This window comes from Danio aesculapii, chromosome 23 (genome assembly GCF_903798145.1).
Source record: "Danio aesculapii chromosome 23, fDanAes4.1, whole genome shotgun sequence".
Lineage (NCBI taxonomy): Eukaryota > Metazoa > Chordata > Actinopteri > Cypriniformes > Danionidae > Danio > Danio aesculapii.
Window position 1 is genome coordinate 23,578,250 of NC_079457.1, and position 19,990 is coordinate 23,598,239.

General features: G+C 35.9%; 2 protein-coding genes and 1 non-coding gene across 5 annotated transcripts in view; all 3 read right to left on the reverse strand.

Moving 5' to 3' along the window:
- The window catches only part of nckap5l (NCK-associated protein 5-like), a 57,903-nt gene extending 51,170 nt beyond the window's left edge, over nt 1–6,733 (reverse strand). For both annotated transcript variants that reach the window (XM_056448682.1, XM_056448679.1), the window contains exon 1: nt 6,546–6,733. The gene's annotated coding sequence lies outside the window, so the exon portion shown is untranslated. The remainder of the gene's footprint in view (nt 1–6,545) is intronic.
- Nucleotides 6,734–8,883: 2,150 nt separating this feature from the next.
- On the reverse strand, nt 8,884–19,920 carry kansl2 (KAT8 regulatory NSL complex subunit 2). 2 transcript variants are annotated; one of them, XM_056449079.1, is made up of 10 exons: nt 19,758–19,920; nt 18,169–18,421; nt 17,903–18,081; nt 15,553–15,667; nt 15,310–15,473; nt 15,030–15,196; nt 14,274–14,364; nt 12,434–12,687; nt 9,407–9,595; nt 8,884–9,301 (listed from the first exon to the last, which is right to left on the reverse strand). In XM_056449079.1, the coding sequence occupies exons 2-10, from the start codon at nt 18,417–18,419 to the stop codon at nt 9,206–9,208; spliced, it is 1,506 nt and encodes a 501-aa protein (XP_056305054.1). In that variant the 5' UTR covers nt 18,420–18,421; nt 19,758–19,920; the 3' UTR covers nt 8,884–9,205. The 2 variants fall into 2 exon arrangements, with proteins under 2 accessions (XP_056305054.1, XP_056305053.1); XM_056449078.1 differs by lacking the exon at nt 19,758–19,920 and adding an exon at nt 19,390–19,610.
- Nucleotides 12,788–12,924, reverse strand: LOC130217877 (small nucleolar RNA SNORA2/SNORA34 family). The gene has a single exon (XR_008835917.1). It is a non-coding gene; the product is annotated as a small nucleolar RNA SNORA2/SNORA34 family (small nucleolar RNA).
- Nucleotides 19,921–19,990: the final 70 nt, after the last annotated feature.

Sequence of the window (19,990 nt, forward strand, 5' to 3'; positions counted from 1 at the left end):
GAAAACTGTGAGAAAACAAAAAGATCTTTATTTTTCTTTTAAACATTTAAAAATGGCAATTCTGAGGTCCTCTTTTCTTAGTGGCAAACTCCCACACTGCCAACATCTCGTCTTCCCTCTAGCAAAACTCTTCTAAAACATGTGTCTGTTGAATGCAGCATGTCACATCATGTCAAAAGCACCAATCAAACCCCTCACGGCCAGCAGCAAGGATCTGGAATGGATCAACCATCAAAAAGAATCCATTACTTATCAGCTGATAATCAATTTGCTCATCAAGCCTCTCCCATTAAAAACAAGCATTTACTGGCTGATACTGTGCATCAGTAAGATAATGTATAAAGAAAATTTCATGCAAGTGAAAGTGCAACCAAGGCTAATGACATTTTTGTTTTCACAGCAATTCAACAGTGAAATGTCCATTGAGAGGCGCTAATAAGCATTTTCGATTGTAAATGTTATTCTGGCAACAATTTAGTACTGTTTGGGGTCTGATGTGTTTTAAATAATGAACTTGAGAACCTGTACAGATGTTTATATTTACCTTTTAATTAGTGTATATTGGTTTATGTTAAAGGGTGAGGATTCGCAGCGAGCGAGCGAGCAAGCTGTGGTGTCGCAAGCGATTTGCGACCTGTAAATGTACATCAATGTGGTTGTACATATATCGTTTGTTTGTTCTTTTGTTCTTGGTTATTTTGTTACTTTGCTTTGTTTTTGGGTTGTTTTGGTTTATTTACACTGTAAATAAACCATCACTTTGCATGTGACATCAGCGAGCTGTGTCATCGTTTTTCTTAAGGCTTTTCTCGTTTTACCTTATTTTGAGAACCCACTACGAGCCTTCCTGGTTCGTCAAACTCACAGGTGCATCCACATGTCATAATAAAAGATTTCAACTTGTAAAAAAAAAGCGTTTACATCCTCATATAACTAGAAGTTATTAGGGGTTAAATGAAACAAACATTCTGGATGCATTTGCCTATACCGAACACCGAAAATTATTGGTAATCAAATGACTGATAATGTTTTTTTTATATTGACTATTTTAAATATTGATTTAAAAAAACACAAGCCAATAAAACAATTACATTGACATTGCCATGACAGCACAGTAGCACTATTGCAAGCAGCAAGAACAAGTATACTACATAAACATGTCCTGCCAGCACATTATTCAAGAAGACTTTGCTTTTCTGGTGAACAAGTGCAGTTCATGCATAGAAAAGTATACAGGAACATGAGTGGAATATCCAAAGAGAGTGTACTATTGTTTAATATTGAGCTGTTTATTAATAATCTGTGTATTGCTGGTCTTTGCATTGCACAATAAATTAATGAGTTTTATAGTGCAGAGCTTTCCCTGTGTGATGTGAAAGTGACTGCAAACAGTGAATACAGCTGGAGGAAGAGTGAAATCAGCATACTGAACACTGCTTGGAAGTGCGGCACAGAATGACCACGGCCGTTTTTCTCTTTCAGCAAAAAAAAATAAAATTGCGGTGCATCCCTGGTAAATTTTCACTCATTTACGTACTGATAGTGTTACCACAGTAAATAGTAATTTAGTCCAAAACGTCAACATGAAATTATGGTAATTATGACAAGATGTGAAACTTCATGCAGGTGAAAGTGCAACCAAGGCTAATTATTAGGGATTGAATGAAATTTTTTTTATTAGCATGAAAAACAAAAATTGTGGTGCATATAGTAAACATTAACGCATTTAGGTACTGATAGTGTTTCCACAGTAAATAATAGTTTAGTCCAAAACGTGAATATGAAATTATGGTAATTATGACAAGACGTGAACGCAGCAGTACATTGACTCATGTATTTATCAAATGACCATCAAGTGCGCTATAGAATAATACTTTATCACTTTGAAAATAACATAAAATAACACCCATGCTAAACTTTGTTTAACTGGCTGGTTGCAATAATCAATATATACACTAATGGCGCAATGCATAAACATGATGTCAATCATTTTTGTTGACGCAATATACATCACCCATCCTGCTTACATACGTCACCTCCATAGTAGCATACATGTATTGGCATACATTCACAAATAATGTTAAAGCCATTGCTTTTGACATTGTCATTCTACATCTCCACCAGTGTCAAGGATTTTTATGAAGGGACTTTTAGATTTTAACATCAAATTACAGAATTTAAAACTTAAGAATGAAAAGTGTTTGACCCTTGAAAGTGTGTATGTCCTTTTTTTGTATAATCAGTGGCATAAAATGGTCTTAAAATGGCAATAGTATCACTTATCGCAATAATTTATGTGACAATATATTGCACAACAAAAAGAAATAATTGTGATGGCCAGGCCTAAGCTTTATGCAAGCGATAAGAAGTGCAAAGCTTTACCAGGTGAGCTACTAAGCAAGCTTACTGCAGTGAAAAACAAATGCAATATGGAAAAACTTAAGTGATTGAAACCTTAAATATTAATTTAGAAGCCATATGTACTGTAGGAAGTGTTTCGAGGTGATAACCATATTCAGCTAGAAACCACATATTTTTGATTAATAAACTGATAATAAGAAATATAATCGTAACTTGCATATTTTATTACTTAAAGATATGTTTTATAAAAATGTTGATAGACATATTTCCATTTTTTTAAAGAAAAAGTAGTGTGATTGTGATTTACTTAGGTCATTCTTTCTCTCATATAATGCTTGAAATTCAAACAGAGTTTTTTTTTTTTTTTTTCGGGAAAAAAAAAATCATTTGTACCCAAAATTGCTTTGCTGATAGAAATGGGCCTGTAATTGCATTGCAGAGTGAAGACGTCCAACTAGAAAATCTGCTTCACACAAAATGCCTAGGGCAAGCTAGCATGTGTGCTCTATAAGCAAGGATAAATCGCATTGGCATGTCCTAAAAACATACCAAAAAAACACTGAAACACAACACAGACTGTGTAAACAGTTAGACAACCAGATAAACTGAAGCTATGGAAACCTTTCCATATTTTCGCACATCGTTTAGGTGAATTCACACAGGAAAACACATTCCAAATTCCTCACTAAGTGTCTTGGAATCTTTAATAATGTGATCTTGCCTATGTCATCTGACTCCCATTAGAGACAATGCATGTCTGCCGGGCATGCGAAAAGATCAAAAGCCACAACAAGATAATGTTGTGATCACTGGGAGTAGTTCGCAAAATTACCACACAACCGTGACTATCAGCAAACTGGGAGCAAGGCCCCCTGCTGCCTCTAATGTCCTCTGTGGCCATTTGGTTTACTGAGCAATTTGGAGTTTATCTCGCCTTCGATTGCTGTCAGCTATTTTAGGGACATTATTTACTTCACCGGCTGTGCAATGGTCTGTCTGGGCATCAAAATTCCAAGGGCACTGCGTAAGAATACATGGGCGATTCTTCACTTGGAGGCACTTTGGGCTATTTGTGAAATTCAAAAAATGCTGTTCAATGCTGTTCAAAGGATCTGACTACGCCCAATCAAACCGTTTAAAAACACACCAAACAAAGCATTTTAATTTCATAATACTGTAGAAATTTTACTGTAAACTACATTCATTTTACTAAGTAATGTCTTCAAAAGCTGAAAGAGTACAGCTAATGATACTAACTTTGCCATCTTGAGAAACATAAACAACGAATATTGATCGCACACTTACCAAATCCGTAAAGACAGAACAATCAACACGAACTCGAACCAAGTCTTTTTTTAAAAGGAGATGATTGGCAAATGTGGATTTTACTATTTCTATATTTTAAAAGCTCTCAGGTAAAAAAAATGTTCTTTACAAACATATTTTAGTCGCGTGTTAGCAGACCACTGTAATCCACACATGTGGGTCCAAACGCAAACTGTGCTCTCATCATGGGAAAATGGAAGCAATACCTTCATTAAGGCACATTTATAAACGCAACAGTGGCGGCCGGTGTTTCTGAACAATTCTTCGACTCTTTGTTTGAATTACAGTTGGCAACATAGCGTGGCGTCTCTCTGAACACTGTAACCGGTAAAAGGAGTCTTCGAAGCTATATTATGCACATTAACGAAGTTGCATCTCATTCACAATAGAGCGCGCTGATTGGTTCGAACCAAGTCTTTTTCATGAAATAATGATAAAAACTCAATGATGTCACTGACAGCCAATCACCACGCTTAAATTTACACAATGATCTCATCGCCATGACATTGCTTCTAATTTTCTTTTTAAGCTGGAAGAACGAATTTGCTCAACAATGCAAAAACAATCACTTTTCACTTTTTAGTGAAATATATATATATATATATATATGTCCTATAGTCTTTTCAGCAACATGGGACATATATATGACTGTCAACATTTAAAAAAAATGTGTTTTGGTGTTTCGTGACTCTTTAAAAAGGTTTTGGTTTTAAGTGTAATAATGGTAACGATGTGATTCTAATGAATTCTTAATTTTTGATAGATAACGTTTTAGAAGAATGGAAGACTTATTTATTTATTATTATTATTTATTTATTTTGTTGAGTTGAACACAAAAGTAGATTTACCGAAGAATGTTGGAAACCTGTAATTGTTGACTTCCATAGTACACTGTAAAAAAGTATGTTATTTTCCACCAGCTGCCAGAAAAAAAAAACGTAAAATGGCTTTTAAATTACAGAAATTTACCGTAAAATAACAGCTGTTAAATTACAGAAATTTACCGTAGAATAACAGCTGTTTTGCCTCATTCAGACAAGCAGCGACTTAGTAGCTGCCTGTCGCTCTGGGTGGCGACCTGCTACAAACTCAGGTCTGTGTAGGTATATACAGCTTCTGAGCGAGCAGAGAGAGGATCACGTGAGCTCTATTGGTGCTTCTATTGGCTGTCACTTAAGAAAGTCGCTCTTCATTTGCATAAAATTGAAGAATTCTCAACTTCGTCATGTCGCTCGACATGCCCACCTGGTCGCCAACGTTCACTGTCGCTCGCGTAGACAGAGATCGTCGGAGGGCACTCGCTCTCCATTGAAATACACTGTCGCTTCTCGCTTTGCCGCTGCGAGTCGCTTGTAGTGTGAATAAGGCTTTTAAGTACAGAAATTTACAGTAAAATAACAGCTGTTAAATTACAGAAATTTTCTGGAAAATAACAGATATTAAGTTACAGAAATTTATCGGGAATTTCAGTAAATTTCTGTAATTTAACAGCCATTATTTAACGGTACATTTCTGTAATTTAACGGCCATTATTTAGCGGTAAATTTCTGTAATTTTACAGCCATTATTTTACTTTTTTTCTGGCAGCTGGGGTAAATTAAAAAAGAATTACATTGTATTTTTTTCCAACTATGCCAATAGTTAAAAGGTATCCAACATTATTCAAAATATCTTCTTTTGGGTTTAACAGGAAAAAGAAAATGGTCCGTATTAAGTCAAGTGTGGATGACAGAATTAATTTTTCTAAAATTAAAATCTCTTTAACACAATTTAGCTACAAGTCAGATAACTTGAAAAGAAATAAAGTGCTATGAAAATCAAATTCCTAAAAATGGCATCTTTAGTAGTGGCAGTTTTCAAAACACAATAAAAATAACAATAAAATGCATACAGCAATATCAAATACAAATCTAAAAAGGAGATAGCTGTGCATATATACAACAAAAAAAGTCCAAATTAAAACGGTAGGGAACAGTTAGGAAAATGTAACTGCATTACAAATTAGGAAAACGCAATTAAAGAGATGCCACAAAAGACGACCCTTTAAAACAGTATTGATTGTTTAACAAAATCTATAAACTCAACCTGAGATGCAGACAATTTCCACAAACAAAAAAAATCTCCCAAACACATCTACTTGTAAAGTGAATATTAAATGTAAGAGAACTGTAGGTTGTAAAAGTACTCTTGACATGGTTTTGAACATGGGACTTGCAAATGTGAAAAACATCTGTAAAATATTAAAGGGGAGGGGCCGGGGGCATGCTTTTACCCTCAATTACTCTTGAATTAGTTGCTGTTTTTAGGGTCTCAAGCAGAATGAACTGCCAAAATTAGCAATTTTACAATGTAGCCTGCGTTCTCATCACACACAAGTAAACACAAAAGTTGTGGGTTGCCAAAGTGTGTAACTATAAACAGCCTGTGCTGTAGAAAGAGGAAGGGCTGTAGATTAAACCACATAAAACACAGGGATCCAAACTGATGCAAAGGCTTAGGATAAGAACGGATTATTGTTTTTGTTTTTTTATGCACTGACATGAAAAAATGCGAGATCCACACATATAAAGCCAACTCAGATTGTGGAAAATTAGTGATTTAAAAAAAAAATAAGCGTAATGCATTTCCGAGCAAAGCAGGATATCACGACAAGCCAGCAAGCATCCTCACAGACTACAAGCCCACCGGTGTCCCAGATAGCCGGATGGCTAATGCCCCACATTCCCCTTTCCAGTCTTACATCAACATTTAACACCATAACAAACCCATATTACATTACATTTTGCAAAATAAGCATAACACCGACATGTAAACGTCAACCCGTGCGTGCGATAAGCTGGAAAATTGCATCTCTTTACCTCGCGCGATCCTTGCGTTTCTTCGGAAGGTGTGAAAATATCCCCGATGAGTATCGCTAAGAAATACCTTGCACTGTACTATTGAATTCACAGCTTGTGGACATGTTTATCTGTCTTCCCAGCCGCTGATTAGAGGTTTTATCGTCGTCTCTTCCCATCCGACTCTCTCTTCCCGTGTTTAGGTTAAAGCACTCGCAGGAAAAGTGATGTCATGGGCTTGAAATTGTGTTGCCCGCCCCACTTTTAGTAAAAGGGCCTGTGTTGTGCTCCACGTAGCGTTTTCAGACGCATGTTTTCATTTATAGCTTTGACTTGTATGTTTATTTTATTTAGATGGAGTTTGTGTTTAATTTGTTAACGCGTTTTATTTAATTTCGCTACGCATCTGCAGTGATTTGATTAATCATGACTCGTGACTAAACAAACAGCGACTCGGCTTTATTTAGGTCTGTCAGGATTAAGCAGTAAATCAAAGGTCTTGTGACAACATTTAGCTTGCTACCAACTGTAAGTTTCATTGTTTAATAATATTCCATTAGTTCCACCCTTGTGCTGTTAAAATTATATAGTCTGGTTTTATTTATTTAGATTTAATTCATTTATTTTAGTTTTAAAATGTCTAACTTTGTATTTTTAGATTAAAAATAAATCATTCATTCATTTTCTTCAGGTTAGTACCTTTATTCATCAGGGGTTGCCACAGTGACATGAACCGCCAAATTATCCAGCATGTTTTACACAGCGGATGCCCTTCCAGCTGCAACCCAGTACTGGGAAACACACATACACTAGGGCTAATTTCATTCATTCATTTTCTTTTCGGCTTAGTACCTTTATTAATCGGGGGTCGCCACAGTGGACTATACCGCCAGCTTATCCAGCATGTTTTACACAGCGGATACCTCTCCAGCTGCAACCCGGTACTGGGAAACACACATATACTAGAGCTAATTTCATTCATCATTCATTCTTTTTCTTTTCGGATTAGTACACTCATACACTACGGCCAATTTAGCTTACCCAATTCACCTATAGCGCATGTCTTTGGACTGTGGGGGAAACCGGAGCACCCGGAGGAAACCCACACCAACATGGGGAGAACATGCAAACTCCAACTTACCCAGCCGGGACTCCAACCAGCAACCTTCTTGCTGTGAGGTGACAGTGCTAACCACTGAGCCACCGTGTGGCCCCTAATAATAAATTATATATATAAAATATTCACAATTAATTTATTACCAGTTTATTTTATTTTAAAGTCTTAAATTTCACTTATTTGCTTTACAGAACAGAAATCATTTTGGACTCTTTTTAAAGACACTTGACAGATTGTTGCCTGTATGCCTTTCCGAAACATGTCTACTCTAAAACTACAATAAAGAAATAAACATTACGCTAGATGTAACTATTTTCCCAAATCCAGTCCTTTCTGACCTTCAAAATGGTTCCTTTTATGGACCAATCTTTTGTATTCATTTACCAGCTAGCATATACAGTGCTCAGCATTAATGAGTACACCCCCCACAAATCTCTCATTTAAAATATTATTTTCTATACGAAGGTTTACAATATTATATTTGTGCATAAACATTAGATTAGTCAGTACTAAAGCCAAATCTGGAGCTCATCTAACAATATATCCAACAATAATGGTTCATAAATGAGTACAGCAAAATTTATGTTAGGGAAAAATATGAGATAAAATTGTCAAAAATAGCAAAAATTAACAAACAAAAATATATACAATTTAGTTTTGCAATATTTTGCATGATTTTAAATGTATTATCTTTCCATTTGTAAAGATGTTCTGACTAAAATCTTATTTTAATAAATATATCTGTTTAATAAATCTGTCTTGTTCAAATGCACCAATATATATTAGCCATATTCACTGAAAAATGGATAAAATGTTCATCTTCAAAATAGGGTGTACTCATATATGCTGAGCACTGTACCACAGCAAGAATATCAACTATTAAATGTTCTAAACATCAAAACACTGTTGTTTCTCAATAGAGTTCTTGTTCTTCTTGAATAATTTGCATGACCTCTCCAGTCATTTCTTTACTGTATCAATATTTATAAAAAGACGGCTTCATAATAAAACATTCCAATTTGAATCATGAAAATGATCTGACCCAGCACATTTCACTCACAAATCAAATAGCTCAAGTTTGCTAACAAACTCGCACGTTACTGAAACAGGGTGATGCGCTATAGAAATCTCCGAGGCTGAAAATTACCCTGATGTTTCTAGGTTTTCCAAGACCGTGGGAACTCAGTCTATCCCAGAGGAGCTGCTTTCATGAGTGCAAAATTATAATTAACAAGAACGAGATGAGATGTAAAGGTTTATTTTAGTGAACAAATCCCAGTATGAGTCGTGAATATCATATGGAACCAGAAATGTACTGGATAAAAAGTGAAAACGGTAGACTTTCTGTAGTGAAGCACATGCGTCGCATACTGTATATTGTTACTGCTGTCCTTTTAGTTTCACAAAGCATAATCTAAATCAGAATATGTGTTATTTAAAGTAATGAGAATGTTAGGCTAAAAATGTTTCACAAGAAATCCAGAATTATGGCTTTAAATAGATAATATGAACTGTTTGGAAATATAAACAGCACGGCAGCTGAGAAAATCAGGTCATAAGGTGCTCAGGATAAGGCATCTGTTGTTTTGGTGTCAGAGTCTTTTGATGAATTCTGCATGGGGATTGCTTGTTCAACTGCTTCAAGTATTTCAGCGTCAACCTGTGAAACAAGATATGAGTTACAGGGCTTAAATGCCCAAGAAACAGACAAACAGAAACAGAATTTCTCAATGTACTAATTTTAACAAGCAACAACGGTGATTACCGAGTCTTCAACAGACACCTCATCTCTCTCTGAGAGTTCGGCGTCCTGATCACCCTGCTCGGCCCCGGTAAGGATGTCCATGGGGGCCTCTGCGATCTCTCTGATGGTTTGGTCCTCTAATGCGAGCGCTGTGTCGAAGAGCAAGGGGGACGGGGGGCACTGCAAACCCTCATCTTCAACATCAAGATCCTGCACGTCAATAAAATGTAATAATTAACCACTCATGATAAACACTATATTTTAATTTTGTTCATTATTTTATGTTATGATTTTAAATGACTATTAGAAAGTATTACTGGTTACAGAGTGCTGCAATGGTGACGTCAATATCAGGAAGACTAATATGATTTTTCAGATTATTAAGAAATTCTAATGTTTAATATGACTTGTGGTACACACCACTTGTTTCTTCAATGTTTTGTTCTACAATGCACATACATTATACATACAAATACACTGTAAAACCTAACAGTCAACTTCACCAAATGAAGTGAGTGTAGTTAACACAAAATTGACTGAAAGTTAATTCTACTCGTTTGAAAGGAGTGTTGAAGGTAATGAGTTAATTAAATACCTCATTACCTCAACTTGGAGTAAGTTCACAGTACTCATATAGTTTAGTTTTTTAACTCAAATGGTTTGTTGCAATTGGTTTTCTCAGACAGTTTGAGTTGCCTTAACTTATTGAGTTTTACAGTACTCAGTTGGTTTGAGTTCTCTTCATTTATTGGGTTTTACTGTGCTCAAATTGCTTCGTTTACTCAGATGGATTAAGTTCACAGTACTCATTAGGATTAGTTTTTGAACATAAATGATTTGTTACAATTTGTTTCTTCAAACAGTTTGAGTTGCCTTAACTTTTCAGGTTTTACAGCGTATTAAAACCATTTGTTTTATTAAACATGGTTCTTAGGAGAAATTAGATAAGAAGGTTTCTGGTGTGTTTGTCTATCAAGCTACAGAACAAAACTTGATATTACTCATAAAAAAATGGTAAAAGTTTTAAAGGGTTAGAGGGCACCAGCAGTGAATTACACTTGCAAATTTTCACATGCAGCAAACTATAATTATTAATAAAGAAATGTTAATATTAAAACGTCATTTTGTTTTAAATTAAATATATTATTAATAAATAAAAAAATAGAATCAAACAGCATTAATGCTACAATTAACGTATGTGTAGTATGAAGAAATTGCTAACAATTACATTTACCAGTATTAATAAATTCTTAAAAGTATTAAAAGATTACAAAACAGGTGAACCATATGTAATATGTTCCCATTAACTGATTAAAAATTACAATTTAAGTTGATAACTAATATGGTCTTAATATCAATATACTGTGCACTTTCATATTCATTCATTATATTGGCTATAATCTAATAATTATGTCCTTTCATGTAGGTTGTCGTGTCTCACAATAATTGACTCATTTCTTCAAACTAAAGTCAGTTTGTTTAAAATTAAAGTAAATATTGTCAAAGACAATAAAAATATATACTGTTTTTACATTACTGTAATTTTACATTACAAAAAAAAGAATTGTTTTTGCAACAGCTGATATTTTCAAAAACGCTACCAAACTGCTTTCTAACAGTGACTCCTTTTACATGGACATCAATAATCGAATTATTTGCCTTAATCTGAATAAGACAATAACATGATTAAGGTGTTTACATGATTTACTTTTTGAATGTTCCTTTCATGATCTCATTTTACATGTTCTAGCACACAATTAGATTAACATCATTGCATCACTTTGCTATCCACTTTTCTTCTGGAGTTTCATGTAATTTCGGGTATTTAATTTTTAATTTGTCGACTTTAACTGCAGTTAGGAACTTTCACTTTCATTCAGGAACATTTCATGCATGCCCCCCATGACATGCAAGATATTGGATGCGAGTATGAACAGATTTAAGAGTGTGGTTTTTAAGGATTTTGATTCTGCATGCCGCAGGGGACAAAAAAAATACTGCATTTCGCAATGCAAGTATCTGTGCTCTTTCACTAACTCGGTAGGTGCAGACAATAGAGTCAAACAGCCATGTGTGTGTGTGTGTGTGTGGACTATCCTGTCGCAAAATGCAGCGAAAAGTCCTACATGATGGTAATAGTTCAATTAAGGTGTTTACATGTCTGTACTGCACTTCAATAGTGCAACTAAAATTGGCACACTCCACGTCTTAATTTGATTTTCCTTTAGTTCCATTATGACCTTAATCAGATTAAATTAATCAAAAATCACTGTTTACATCAGGGGTGTCCAAACTCGGTCCTGGAGGGCCGGTGTCCTGCAGATTTTAGCTCCAACTTGCCTCAACACACCTGCACGGATGTTTCTAGAAAGCCTAGTAAGTGCTTGATTAGCTAGCCCAGGTGTGTCTGATTGGGGTTGGAACTAAACTTTGCAGGACACCGGCCCTCCAGGACCGAGCTTGGACATGCCTGGTTTACATGGTCGACTCTAAGTCAGAGCATTGTCTTAATCATATTAAAGATTATTAATTACAGATTATTGGCGTCCACGTACACATACTCAATGACAGTCTAACAACCAGCTCAGTTAATCGGTAAAACATCAAAATTGTTTTTGCATACAGGCATTGGGGAAAAGTAATGGGAAAGCACAAAAATAGAGTATGCAATGCAGCATAACAGGAAAATGAGACGTTTCCAAAAATGAGATTAAATGAGAGGTTTTTACTGTGGGCACACACTCAAAATGTCAGACACAAAATTAGAGGAAGATGACAGTTGAACATTCAGATTAACTTGTTGTTCATTCATGTTGAGGGTATGGGATATGATTTACACAGCAGGGGGACGTGTTTGAGCAGCACTGTTTGCAGGCATGTAGATACATGATACCCCAGCGAAGCAAGGTGTTCTGGAGAACAAATTTAGTGCAGATGCCGATTTAATTATTCTGATGATGCCCAACTTATGAAGGGATGTGCCAAAACACGAGAGTGACTGCACACATTGACTTGTTTTAATGAGAAAAAAAGCAACACAAATCATACATCACTGAATTCCAGAGGTAGATTTTCTGTTGGCTGGAGCTCGGCGGCACTGAGGTACATGTCTGTGGGTGGAGACGCCAGCTGCTCCGGGGCGAGAGACTCCTGCTCGGGCTGGTACATGGGTGGAGGCAGGGACAGGTGTAGAGGACAGCGCGGCTCCTCTGACTGTCCCATGTGCACAGGACGATCGCATGGGACGTCTTTAAGACCAGGGCACAGCTTGAATAAAACTTGGCTGCTGTCTTGGTAAATGTCTGTGGTGGAGTGTTAAGGAGATTTGGAGAACTAGCACCGGGGTAAAAAAAGAAGTCTAAATGTCAAAGATATGGGAAGTGGGAAGAGGTAGAGAACTTGAAATGTTCCTTCAAAATGAATCGACTTGACCCATCAGATCATTTTGGGAAAGTCAACAAACCTTAAGAAGTGTTTTGTGTAAGCCGCTGTTTGAAACCAACAGCTACAGCAAGCTGCGGGCCTTGATTCAGGGCTACAAAAGCATGTTGATAATCTAATAGATAGGGGTGCACAGAACTGGTACACAGGTGCACATTGGTGATTTAAAAAATAAATACAAATCTGATATGGTACTAGAAAAGCACTTTTGCATATAAGATTTAATTTACTTAGATGCAATTCTAATAGTGTGGAACATAGGATCGTGCAAATTTGCAATGGTTGTGGTTTGGTGGAACAATGTAAAATTAAGTTGGTCTGTGTGCATAGGACCGCCTGAAAGGGTGGTCTGATGAACAGTTCACAGATCTATGGGACAGTTCATATGGCACCAAACCATAGAAGTGAGATGCTATTAATCACGTATGAGTTTTTCAAATTGGTCAGTATTTGGGAGTTTAATTGCTTGCTTTTGTGACACAAATTACTGACATGCTGTTTATCTAATTACTGCACAACAAGAAGCAGAAAATGTTCTCGTCCATTTGAACTTCACATTATAATCATGATAAACAGACACGTTTGCTGCTCAGTCGTAGCACACTGAAAAGAAAACTACATTTCCAAGTACAAATTTGAAAGGCGGGTGGGGAGAGGATCAAATGAACTCTGGTGCAAGTAGGCAACTGATCCCAATGTGAAAGCATCAGCTGATGGCACGGCCATATATATATATTTATATATATATATATATATATATATATAAATAAATCTAAGATACAGCAATATATGCAAATCACATGAATTTAAAATACAAACTCATGTTTAGATTTCAGTTATAAAAATATACATGTCATATATGCAACATATTTTTCAAAATTTGAAAATGGGCATTTACAAATGAATGAGACATGATGGCTGAGCCAGGAACAGTGTGAGGACCAACCAAAATCTCCAGGTACTCATTTGAAAACTAGACTTAAAAAATAAATAAATAAATAAATAAGTTATGTGCGCCCCTGTATATAGATTTCTGCCCAGATCAATAAATGATCAATACATAATATCAATAACAATTTTCATATATAAATATGAACATGAAATAAATATGCATTTTCCATTCAAAAGTATGAGGTCAGTAAGACCTTAAAAAGAATGCAGTCACTGGAATAAATTTAAGTTTAAAGTGTATTAAATTTGAAAAGATTTCCTTAATTTATTATGTGAATATTTATGTATAATTTCATAATATAAGTTTATATATTAATATTATTCTCAAGCAAATAAATGCAGCCTTGCTATCATTTGATTTTCCAAAACATTAAAAGAAATGTTACCAACCCCAAAAATTAAAACAAAAATGTTTTTTTTTCTATTTGACAGAAGAAAAAAAACAAAAAAACCTGAACATTACAGTCAGAAATAGACAAGACATAGTAAAGGATACGAGAGACACAATGTCGTGTCATTGGCAGACACTGATTTGAACAGCGTGTCCCCTCCACAAAGGAAATGCATCTCTGGCCTAAACGCATCGCCTGTTAAGAAAAAAAAATGACGACATTAAAGACATTCTTAAAAACAAACTGTAAAAATTAAGACAATTCAATTTCATTCAGTTGGCTTTCAAATGAGTTTGCGGAGCTTAAATTTGTGCATTTATAAAAAACCAAATCACAATAGCCATGACACACCAAGCTGTCAGTGACCATCTGTTGAGCTAGTTTTTGCACTGTGTTCTACACATCTGCTCTAGTTGGGCTCAGGTTGCTGAAAGTTTGACATGTTGAATCAGCCTCAAGGCCATTGGTGACACAGATCGCTCTGAATGGCTTTTTAGAACAAAAGAATAAAAAGTAATGCAAACATAAGACGCTATTGAAAGAAGGCAGTTTTAATGTCACATTGTCTTCCCAGTGCAATCCAATATATCAATATCATAGCAGGAGCATATGAAATGAAAAAATGATGACTATGTTCAAAGTGCTAAGCAATGAATAATCATCCATTGATATCTGTTGATACAGACAGTTTTTCCTTTCACACAGGATGCACCTGCGTTCATCAAATGCGGTGCTATTGTTGCATTCAAGAAAAGTTTTTGGCCCAAATACAGGCAAAACAAAAGGTACAACATTTGCTTGTGTCCCTGCTAAATTTTTGACATCAGCTTGGTGCATCATGGTTTAAAGTCCATCCATACCTGTGTCGGTCCTCCTTCAGTAATCGCTTGTCTCCGTTCTCTGAGCTGACGGTGCAGCAAAGCCTCCACACCATAACGACGTCGATAACGCCGCAAAGCCTTTAACTTCTTCAAGTTCTCCCTTTCCTTCATAGACAGGCCTTCTGGACCAGTTAACAGGCTGCTCCCTGAATCACAAAAACAGACCGGAGCATGTTTGTGTGTATATGCATTCATGTATATGTAGGCTGAAGACATAAAACCCATTAAAAAAAAAAAACAGCAACAGCAGCAGCCTCACCGATAGTCTCATGTTCAATCTTGCGGCTGTGCAGGTAACGGCGTTTCTTTTCTTTTAGTAAGTGTTGCAGACGTTTAAATTGGTCTATGTAGAGGGACTGAAGTCTGATAAGTTTTTCACGTGTGATGAGCGCCACTTCCTCTGCTGTGTAAACACCTGCATGCCTATAGAATCAAATCATACTAAATCAATCGATGCCTCAGTTGACATTTATGGAAATTGAAAAACTGTAAAGAGCCTCACTTCAAAGGGTCTTCGTGGTCACTGTCCAGACTTTCAGCTTCACTGTCAGGATCTCCTCTCCATGTCTGATCCAAAACAACTGGATCCTGCTCTTCTTCACTCCAACTCTCATCGTCTAAACATGGAAAGACAGAATGTATTAACATAAAAATAAATAAATAAAAAAAACTCATATTTTTTAAAAAGAATAATAAACAATAGAATCAAAATATTAAATGACATAAAATTATACTAGGTCCGCACCTAAAGATTATTTTAATAATTGATTATTCTGTCAATTATTTCTTTGATTAATCGATGAATCGGATAAAAAAAAAACCTTTGTTATTTGCCAATGGGGTAAGAAAAATAATCTTAAAATATAATCTCAAACAGAAGTTAAGTCTCACTTAATTTTCTCATGCCATTTTTCTTGTCTTGTAATCTTGATTTAAGATTTTTTTTAACAAGCCAACGCTAACTTGTCATGCTCGTCAAGCTGGATAACGAGTAAAAACAGCAGCACCAGGGACTTTATGGTCCTCATTTCAAAACGGAACAAATGTAGGATTTTAGCGATTTACCCTGTTGTTGAACTCCCTTCCTCCTCTTCCCTGTCTATAAGGCGTCGAATGCTGTATCAGTGCGCAAGAGACCATGTTTACTCCGCTCCGCGCTGAACTAGTGTTTTTTTTTTTTCATAATCAAACTTCTCCGTGTGACACGACACAATGGATCGATTATGAAATTCATGACCAACGCTTTTAGTAATCAATTTTTATCTAATCGATTCGTTGCTGCAGCCCTAAATAATACATAAACCAATATTAGTAGTATATAATGTTAATACTTTTGAATTTTATTATATAGGCGTTTAATTAAATTTAATTGTTATCTTTTTCAGAGTAGCATTTTCATTTTTAGTGGCAGGTTTCTTTGTTTACACCACATCATCTTTTCTGGAGCAGCAATAAACCTGAAGACACTATACACATATAAGCTAAAGAGACACACACAGTTTTTTTGCACTAAATACTGAATTATCACTAAACAGACTGCTTTGGCACAATCTCTATTGTATGAGCCACTTGAAATTCCGTCGTAATGCTTGGTTAATAAGCAACAGCAAAAAATTAATGGCCCGTTTCCACTGAGTGGTACAGTATGGTGCGGTTTGCTACGCTTTTTTGGCCGTTTCCACTGTCAAAAGGTACCTAAAAGCAAACCGTACCATACCACTGTTTGGGTACCCTTTGCAAAGTGTACCTAGCACAACAAAAGGGTACCAAAAGGCAGAGCTAGACGCAATGGTTTAAGGAGATACATCACTTGCTCGTGGAACAAGCCACAAAAAAAGCATAGGAACCGCTTGTTTTAAATACACAGCCAAGACATTTAACCGTAATAATATATACATATAATAATAAGCCATGGTCGACCCAAGCTCAAACAAACCTTGTCGTCATCGTCTTGAACAGCCACAAAGCCAAAAAGAGCAGAATCTGTCCATGCCCCGTATGTTTTTACAAGGCCCTCTAAAGTGTGAGCGGTTTGGCTCTCACTTGCGCTCGCAGTGCGTCTATATTTGAAATAACAAACTTCTTATGCTGACGACAATAACGTGCGTGTGATTATTGAAGTCCTTCTGACATCCAATCCTGTCAGAAACGAACAAACACGAGACTGACTCACAAAAAAAAAAAACAGAAAAGGAGCAAATGATTCTTTCGGCAACCTAAAACATGAACAAACTGCCATGTTTAACTATTATCATCGCTTTTGGACTGTTATGAACTCGGGAATGATGGAATTACTTGATTAAAACAGAGGTTACCAGAGCTGGTGAAGATTAAAGATGCAGATAAGAGGTTCGCACTGGGCTATATTTTACGTGTTGTTTTTGAACCCAAATAAGGACTAAATATATGCTGTGTATAGTTTTACTGTAATTGGTAACATATCGGAGACTGTAAGGGTCTGTACGTGTTCATACATGTTGCATTTATTTATTTATTTTATACAATTGCAGACATTACAGTAGGCTATTTTGCATCATTGATCTGCAGTTATAATCAAAACACGTTAATTAAAAGGTTAGTCATGAACATTTAGGCAAGTATTTATGTGTATAAGCCTCTGTTTTGTGAAAAGCGCTTCACATATGATATGTGAATGACCGTACTGCTTTACTTTGATATTTTCTTGAGCAAGAATGATGTTTACTGAAACTTTGTCGTACACCACGCACACCAAAAGAGTACCATTGGTACCCTTTTAGCAGTGGAAACGCAAGCCTGATAAAGGTGACCCGCACCAACCTATACTGTACCACTGAGTGGAAACAGGGCATAAGAAGCTAATTAAATCTCACCTAGTATTCGGCTAGCTTCACTATGACCTTCTTGACTGTGAGCTCCAGGTTCTGGACGACTGTAGCCACTCAGCTGAGAGAGCAGGACTTCAGGGGACGGTCCCGAAGCAGACGCTTTCCGCATTTGAGCCTGCTGAACCAATGCATTTCGGCGTGCATGCTCAGCACAGAATGAAACCCTAAATGTGAAAAAATACAATGGTCAAATATACATAAGCAGGCATTATAATTATTTTAAGTGAGCATGAGCAAGGAAAAAAACCCACGCCTCTTTTTTCTCAGGTTTAGGGGCTGCATTGGGGCAGCGCTTGCCATTCTTGTTGGACATGTAGCTGCATTGCCTGTAAGGAGCGTTTTTATCTTCAAGCACGTGTTTGATGCAGAACTCCAGGCCTTCCAGTCGTGGCTGTGAACACGGTCTCTGGGTGTACGAGCAGGTTTGAGGTTCTTGAGCACGAGCAGCTTGAGTCACTCGACCTCTGCTGGATGGCAGAACATGGATCCGGATCCTGTTCATCACTAACGTGGCAAGAAAATCAATATTATCAAATACTAACATCAAAATCATGCCTTCTCAGAAGTTAATACCAGGAATTGACTGATAATGCAAAAATATACTTCATGAACAAGGTTTGCAGGTTTTATGAAGGCAGTTAAGTAAATAAAACATGATGATGCTCCAAAATATTAGAATATGGAAATAACTTTTACTGCACCTTCTGAAAAAACTGTAAAAAAAATTGTTTCTTTGTTAGAATTTTGCGAACTTCGTTAGTTTTATTTTCCAGTTGAAACTTTTTAAGAATCTTGATTGATAGGTCTAGTCGTTCGTGAAACTTAAGTTTATGATTTCGATAACAACAAATTTGTCAGTAGATTAAAAAAAAATCTGTTATTCAAAAAAAAAAAGTAAATAAATAATTCATTTTTGGTAAAATGTATATTTCTATAAAATTATTTATTCATTGTTTATCATGTATATGCATCTTAATTTAAAAGCATTTAAACTTTTATATTAGAAAAAAACTGCAGTGAATGCATTTCAACATTTAGTGTCATGATATTTTTACATTTTGGACTTTCTAATCTCATTTAAGACTAACTGCAAAAAAGAGATAACGTGTATAAAATCCAGAAAAAAAGTTACTAAAATAATTTTACAGATGAAATAATCTACAAATAAGATGCATGGATATAAAAGCACAAAAAGACATTATACATTTCAATAATGATTTGTAAATAATTGCATCAGCATCACAATTTTCATGATCTTAATTATAAAAGGTTAACATTAGCCCCTTCGGTCCACATGTCATATGAATGATGCACTTCTATGCCATGACGGTATTAAAAGGGTAAAAATGTCCAAAATGCAGCAAAAGAAAAACACAATTATGCACATCTACTGAAGATGAACAAGAATTCGTTTACATTTTAAACTTTAACATAAGGTTTATGCGTCAATGTTAGTTTTTACTGTAACTTACACATTCAAGCATGTGCCATACTGTAATCTGTGAGAGGTTTCAAACAATCGCAATTTCCGCATTCGCAAAATAATATAATACCTATCGTTAGCATAACAATACCGGCGAGTTCTCACATTTTATCTGATATAATAAGATTTTAGGGCGTTTTAATCTCGTGGAGAAAGCGCCAACAATCATACGTCAATGCTGCTGTTCGGCCATCTTTGAATTGGGAGGATAAGACACCCCTTGTTTTAACACACCGACACCCTTATAATTAAACAATATACGTTGTAAATTCAATATAAGACTGTTTCTGTGCGTTACTACATATAATTTCTCCGCGCAAAGTCGCCTTTAAAGTAGTATTTGTTGTTTAGATATACCTCAGTTCTTCCAGCCGCTGCTTCCACCGATCAACGCAATGCACTAACAATGAGCTGGAGAGGAACATCATCCATTTTAGCGCCCTCCTACGTTTGCGTTGATTGGACCACAACGTTCCAAGACACAATATGATTGGAGGAAATACTTCATGCTCGAGTATAGTCCTTTATTATTGGCTCTTCTGTCCCACAAGAGTTGTTTTTGCCAACAACTGTATGCGCCGAAAGGTGTA

Bases quoted from the DNA above. Each gene is read 5' to 3' on its own strand.
- kansl2 (XM_056449078.1), bottom strand. The intron at 18,082-18,168 runs GTGGGTTTTTTT...TTTCACATTTAG, and splicing joins AAACCTGAGAAAAAAGAGGC to GGTTTCATTCTGTGCTGAGC. The intron at 15,668-17,902 runs GTGAGATTTAAT...TTCCATGTTTAG, and splicing joins TGAAGCTAGCCGAATACTAG to ACGATGAGAGTTGGAGTGAA.